General features: G+C 40.8%; 1 protein-coding gene across 1 annotated transcript in view; it reads right to left on the bottom strand.

Annotated features, from left to right (window-relative positions):
• The window catches only part of acot8 (acyl-CoA thioesterase 8), a 10,249-nt gene extending 9,685 nt beyond the window's left edge, over positions 1–564 (bottom strand). Inside the window, exon 1 of the mRNA XM_070439799.1 lies at positions 91–564. Coding sequence (XP_070295900.1) covers positions 91–236 — 146 coding nt within the window. The 5' untranslated portion in view covers positions 237–564. The remainder of the gene's footprint in view (positions 1–90) is intronic.
• Between the last annotated feature and the right edge of the window lie 6,255 nt (positions 565–6,819).

Consider the following 6,819-nt stretch of genomic DNA (forward strand, 5'->3'; position numbering starts at 1 on the left):
TCTCCAGCTAACAGTATGCTAACAGTATGCTACCTGTACAGATCTATCTCCAGCTAACAGTATGCTAACAGTATGCTAACAGTATGCTACCTGTACAGATCTATCTCCAGCTTCTCTAGGTTCAGAACGCTGGTGACCAGAACACTTCGAAGGTCTTGCGACACCGCAGCAGCGCCAGGAGGCACCGCGGAGTCCGACCTGTCTTCCGATGTTTCACCACTCACTTTCTCTGCCATGTTTCTCTTGCCGTTTCTACTTCTTGTTGAATTCTTACTCTACTCTCCAAGCAGCTGTCAAACTGGAATAATTACGCGTCACCGCCATCTACTGGGTGTGAAGAATGTAATGGAGTGGAGCCGTCATGTTTTTAAATGAGGATCCATCCTATGTGATTGTAATCTCCTTCCGAGTGATACGGTTCAGTTGGTGTGTGGATGGATGTAAATAGTGCTCATGTCCAGAAGATTTCTAAGTCTTTTTTGTTGCTGTTTTGACTAATGCCAAATATGCGTTCTTTCTGTGCTTTTCAAAATGTTTTATAACTAACCCAAGATAGACCCGACTGTCGTTTTGCAATGGAAGCAAACTAATCATAGTGGGCAGAGCCAAACACCACCTAGCGAGATTCTATTGGCGCGTTCTAGCATGTATTTGCATATTTAGATTAGGGAACGCCTCTGTGCTGATGCTCATATATATTCCAATCTCCACGGGCAACACTATACGGACACTCCTGACCTGCAAACCGATATATCATTTCAGAATTGGTTAAGTTAGAGTTAGGGTTCGAGTTAAGGGTTTGATTATGGGTCAGTTTTAGATTTTGAGTAGTCGTTTTGAAAGGCAGCAGTGTCCTTCGTCTCACAATCTCCACCACCAGCCTGCCTGCTCCTGCATTACCTACAAATCACCGGAAGGTGGCAGCACTCACCCAGGAATCACTGGGCCTGCAAGGTTACTCAGTGTGTGCGTGCGTGTGAATGCATTAGGGGTCATAACCAGACGTGGCACGACAGGTTCAAAAGTGGTGTGGCAAAAATGTTACCCGGTTTTTCCTGATCTCATAACCTGCTCAGGTAAAACTCTGGGTCCTATTTGGGTCCTATTTGTAGGCTATGACAAAATATTATTATTATAGATAGCTTCCCTTTTTCTCTGTGCTAGGACTATATAGCTGGGGTTTCCATGTCTGGTCATGTAAATTGGAAACACTCGTGCACTAAGGTGGATCAAACCCTTTCAAACTTCCACAAACCTTGTTATTATTCCTTTTTAATCTGATACTATATCAAAAGAGCCAGAGACAACAACTTCAATGGACAACATGCTCTGTAGTTTAGTGAACTACTGTAGCAGGGCTGGACAACATCCGTCTGTTAGTGTAGTGAACTTACTGTTTAGCAGGGCTGACAACATCCTCTATAGTTTAGTGAACTACTGTAGCAGGGCTGGACAACATCCTGTAGTTTAGGGAACTACTTAGCAGGGCTGGACAACATCCTCTGTAGTTTAGTGAACTACTGTAGCAGGGCTGGACAACATCCTCTGTAGTTTATGAACTACTGTAGCAGGGCTGGACAACATTCCTCTGTAGTTTAGTGAACTACTGTAGCAGGGCTGACAACATCCTCTGTAGTTTAGTGAACTACTGTAGCGGGCTGGACAACATCCTCTGTAGTTTAGTGAACTACTGTAGCGGGGCTGGACAACATCCTCTGTAGTTTAGTGAACTACTGTAGCAGGTGGACAACATCCTCTGTAGTTTAGTGAGCTACTTAGCAGGCTGGACAACATCCTCTGTAGTTTAGTGAACTACTGTAGCAGGGCTGACAACATCCTCTGTAGTTTAGTGAACTACTGTAGCAGGGCTGGACAACATCCTGTAGTTTAGTGAACTACTGTAGCAGGGCTGGACAACATCCTCTGTAGTTTAGTAACTACTGTAGCAGGGCTGGACAACATCCTCTGTATTTAGTGAACTACTGTAGCAGGGCTGGACAACATCCTCTGTAGTTTAGTGAACTACTGTAGCAGGGCTGGACAACATCCTCTGAAGTTTAGTAACTACTGTAGCGGGGCTGGACAAACATCCTGTAGTTAGTTGAACTACTGTAGCAGGGCGACAAACCTCTGTAGTTTAGTGAAACTACTGTAGCAGGCTGCGACAACATCTCTGTAGTTAGTGAGCTACTGTAGCAGGGCTGGACAACATGCTCTGTAGTTTAGTGAACTACTGTAGCAGGGGCTGGACAACATGCTCTGTAGTTTATGAACTACTGTAGCAGGGCTGGGACAAACATCCTCTGTAGTTTTAGTGAACTACTGTAGGCGGGCTGGACAACATCCTCTGTAGTTTAGTGAACTACTGTAGCAGGGCTGGACAACCATCCTCGTAGTTTAGTGAACTACTGTAGCAGGGCTGGACAACATCCTGTAGTTATGAACTACTGTAGCAGGGCTGGAGTGTTAGCAAAACAATGGTTACAATGTCTTTTAAATATGAATTTCACTGCACCACAATGTTAAGCATGGGACTTTGAATGCAGCAAAATGTTAAAAGACAGACAGGTTCAATGTATAAAAATAGGAGCAGGCAGGCTGGTTCCACTTTATGTGGATAGTCCATCTGTAAATGCTCTACAGACTATCTACAGACGGTAGTGCTGTGCGATTAGTGCCTTTGTGCGGTCAGTTCGTTTTTAGGTTAGATTATTAAAAAAATCACGGTTTATGATTTCAATTAAAAAATATATATTAAATTCATTTTGCATTATGTTGGTTGAATGCTGTAACAATATTATATAATAATACTGCTATCTCTATTAACCATAATTTCTTCACATTACTTTAATAAAATATTTAATTGTTTGTATATTTTATGTTTCATTTGATGACTTTATTATTTAATTCCAATTCATCATCTCATCTCATAGAGTGCTGTTGAGTCATTCATCTCATCTCTATAGACTGCTGCTGAGTCATCATCGCATCTCTATAGAGCTCTGCTGAGTCATCATCTCATCTCTATTAGAGCTGCTGTCTGAGTCATCATCTCAATCTCTATAGAGCTGCTGTCTGAGTCATCATTACCTCATCTCTAAGAGCTGCTGTCTGAGTCATCATCTCATCTCTATAGAGCTGCTGACTAGATCATCATCTCAATCTCGATTAGAGCTGCTGTCTGAGTCCATCATCTCATCTCTTATAGAGCTGCTGTCTGAGTCATCGTTCTCATCTCTATTAGAGCTGCTGTTGAGTCATCATCTTCATCTCTATAGAGCTGCTGTCTGAGTATCATCTCATCTCTATAGAGCTGCCTGTCTGAGTCATCAGTCTCATCTCTATAGAGCTGGCTGTCTGAGTCATCTCATCTCTATAGAGCTGCTGTCTGAGTCATTTCATCTATCTCTATAGAGCTGCCTTGTCTGAGTCATCATCTCATTCTATAGGAGCTGCTGTCTGAGTCATCATCTCATCTCTATAGAAGCTGCTGTCTGAGTCATCATTTCATCTCTATAGAGTGCTGCTGAGTCATTCATCTCATCTCTATAGAGCTGCTGTCTGAGTCATCATTTCATCTCTATAGAGCTGCTGTCTGAGTCATCATCATCTCTATAGAGGCTGCTGTCTGATCATCATCTCATCTCTATAGAGCTGCTGTCTGTTCATCATCTCATCTCTATAGAGTGCTGTCTGAGTCATCATTTCATCTCTATAGAGCTGCTGTCTGAGTCATCATCTCATCTCTATAGAGCTGCTGTCTGAGTCATCATCTCATCCTATAGAGCTGCTGTCTGAGTCATCTCATCTCTATAGAGCTGCTGTCTGAAGTTCATCATCTCATCTCTATAGAGCTGCTGTCTGAGTCATCATCTCATCTCTATAGAGCTGCTGTCTGAGTCATCATCTCATTCTATAGAGCGCTGTCTGAGTCATCATCTCATCTCTATAGAGCTGCTGTCTGACGTCATCATCTCATCCTCTATAGAGCTGCTGTCTGAGTCAGGGTTTAACACTATAACAGTAGACTGTAACAAGGCAGGTTTAACACTATAGACAGTAGACTGTAACAAGAACAGGTTAAACACTATAGACAGTAGACTGTAACAAGCAGGGTTACATTTAACCACTATAGACAGTAGACTGTAACAAGGCAGGGTTACATTAGACACTATAGACAGTAGACTGTCACAAGGCAGGGTTACATTAGACACTATAGACAGTAGACTGTAACAAGACAGGGTTACATTAAACACTATAGACAGTAGACTGTAACAAGGCTGGGTTACATTAGACACTATAGACAGGCCAGGTGTATTATAATACAGACCAGGTCTATTATAATACAGGCCAGGTCTATTATAATACAGGCCAGGTCTGTTATAATACAGGCCAGGTCTATTATAATACAGGCCAGGTCTACTATAGTACAGGACAGGTCTACAGACCAGGTCTATTATAATACAGGCCTGGTCTATTATAATACAGGCCTGGTCTATTTTAATACAGGCCAGGTCTATTATAATTCAGGCCAGGTCTACAGGCCAGGTCTATTATAATACAGGCCTGGTCTATTTTAATACAGGCCAGGTCTATTATAATTCAGGCCAGGTCTACAGGCCAGGTCTACAGGCCAGGTCTACAGGCCATGTCTGTTATAATAAAGGCAGGGTATATTATAATACAGGCCAGGTCTACTATAGTACAGGACAGGTCTACAGCCCAGGTCTATTATAATACAGGCCAGGTCTACTATAATATAGGCCAGGTCTATTATAATACAGGCCAGGTCTACAGGCCAGGCCTATTATAATACAGGCCAGGTCCATTATAATACAGGCCATGTCTATTATAGTACAGACCAGGTCTATTATAATAAAGGCCAGGTTTATTATAGTACAGGCCATGTCTATTATAATAGAGGCCAGGTCTATTATAATACAGGACAGGTCTATTATAATACAGGCCAGGTCTAATATAGTACAGGACAGGTCTGTTATAATCCAGACCAGGTCTATTATGATACAGGCCAGGTGTATTATAATACAGGCAAGGTCGATTTTAATACAGGACTGGTCTATTATAATACAGGCCAGGTCTATTATAATACAGACCAGGTCTATTATAATACAGATCAGGTCTATTATAATACAGACCAGGTCTATTATAGTACAGACCAGGTCTATTATAATACAGGCCAGATCTACAGGCCAGGTCTATTAATAGAATACGGTCAGTTCTATATAATCAGACAGGTCTATATAATACAAGGCAGGTCTTACAAACAGGACAGTCTATTATAATAAGGCCAGGTTCCTATTATCGTACGGACAGGTCTACAGACCAGGTTACTTAATACAGGCCAGGTCCTTATCATAGGCCAGGTTCTATTATAATAATACTAGGGTTATTTATAATACAGACGCAGGTTATTATAATACAGGCAGGTCTATTTAATACAGGCAGGTCTGTTATAATACAGGCCAGGTCTATAATACGGAACAGGTCTACAGACAGGTCTATTATCAAAAGGCAGGTCTAACTATAATACAGGCCAGGTCTATTTAATGCAGGCCAGGTCGTAAGCCAGGCAGGTTATTATAATCAGGCCAAGGTCTATTATAAATGGCCAGGTCTCAGGGCAGGTGTAGTGAATACAGGTCAGTCTATTATAATAAGACAGTGTGCTATATATACAGACCAGGTCATTATAGTAAGGAAAGGTCTATTATAATACACGGACAGGCTCTCGACCGGTCTTTATAATAAGGACAGGTCTATTATAGCTACGTAAAGGTCTTTAATAAGGACAGGTCTACAGACAGTCCTATTATAATACAGCTAGGTATATTTATAAGACAGGAAGGTTAGCGGCAGGTCTATTATAATTAGCCAGATTAACAGGCAGGTCTATAGATAACAGGTCATTCTTTTATAATCAGACCAGGTTATTTTTTTATAAAATTGACCAAAATGGCAGGTCTATTATAATACAGGAAGGTTCGATTTTATACAGACTGGTCTATATAATACATGGCAGGTTATTATTAATTAGACCCAGGTCTATTATTAAATACAGATAGGTTCTATAATAATACAGGACGGTCTATTATAAATACAGGCAGGGTGTTATAATACAGGCCAGGTCGTAGCTATAGTACAGGAAGGTCTACAGACAGGTCTATTATATATACAGGCAGTCTACTATAATACGGCCAGGTCTATTATAGATACAGGCCAGTCTAGCAGGCAGGTCTATTATAATACAGGCCAGGTTATTATAAAACTGGCAGGTCTACGGCAGGTGTAGTATAATAAGGTAGGTCTTTATAATACAGACAGGTCTTATTATAATATCAGAACCAGGTTAGTTATAATACAGGAAAGGTCTATTATAATACGGACAGGTCTAAAGACAAGGTCTATTATATAAGACAGGTCTATTATAATACGTAAAGGTCTATTACAATACAAGGCAGGTCTACAGCCAGGTCTATTATAATACGAGGTATATTAATAATAAAGGCCAGGTCTACAGGCCCAGGTCTATTATATACAGGCCAGATCTACAGGCCAGGTTAATAGAATACAGGTAGTTCTATATAATCCAGACCTCGGTCTATTATTAATACAGCAGGGTCTATTATAATACAGGAAGGTCGATTTTAATACAAACTGGTTCTATTATATCAGGCCAGGTTATTATAATATAGACAGGTCTATTATAATACAGATCAGGTCTATAATATACAGGACCCGGTCTATTATAATACAGACCAGTTTTTATGAAAAAGGTCAGTCTATTATAATATAACAGGT

Source organism: Salvelinus sp. IW2-2015, unplaced genomic scaffold, assembly GCF_002910315.2.
Source record: "Salvelinus sp. IW2-2015 unplaced genomic scaffold, ASM291031v2 Un_scaffold1929, whole genome shotgun sequence".
In the NCBI taxonomy this organism is placed as follows: Eukaryota; Metazoa; Chordata; class Actinopteri; order Salmoniformes; family Salmonidae; genus Salvelinus; species Salvelinus sp. IW2-2015.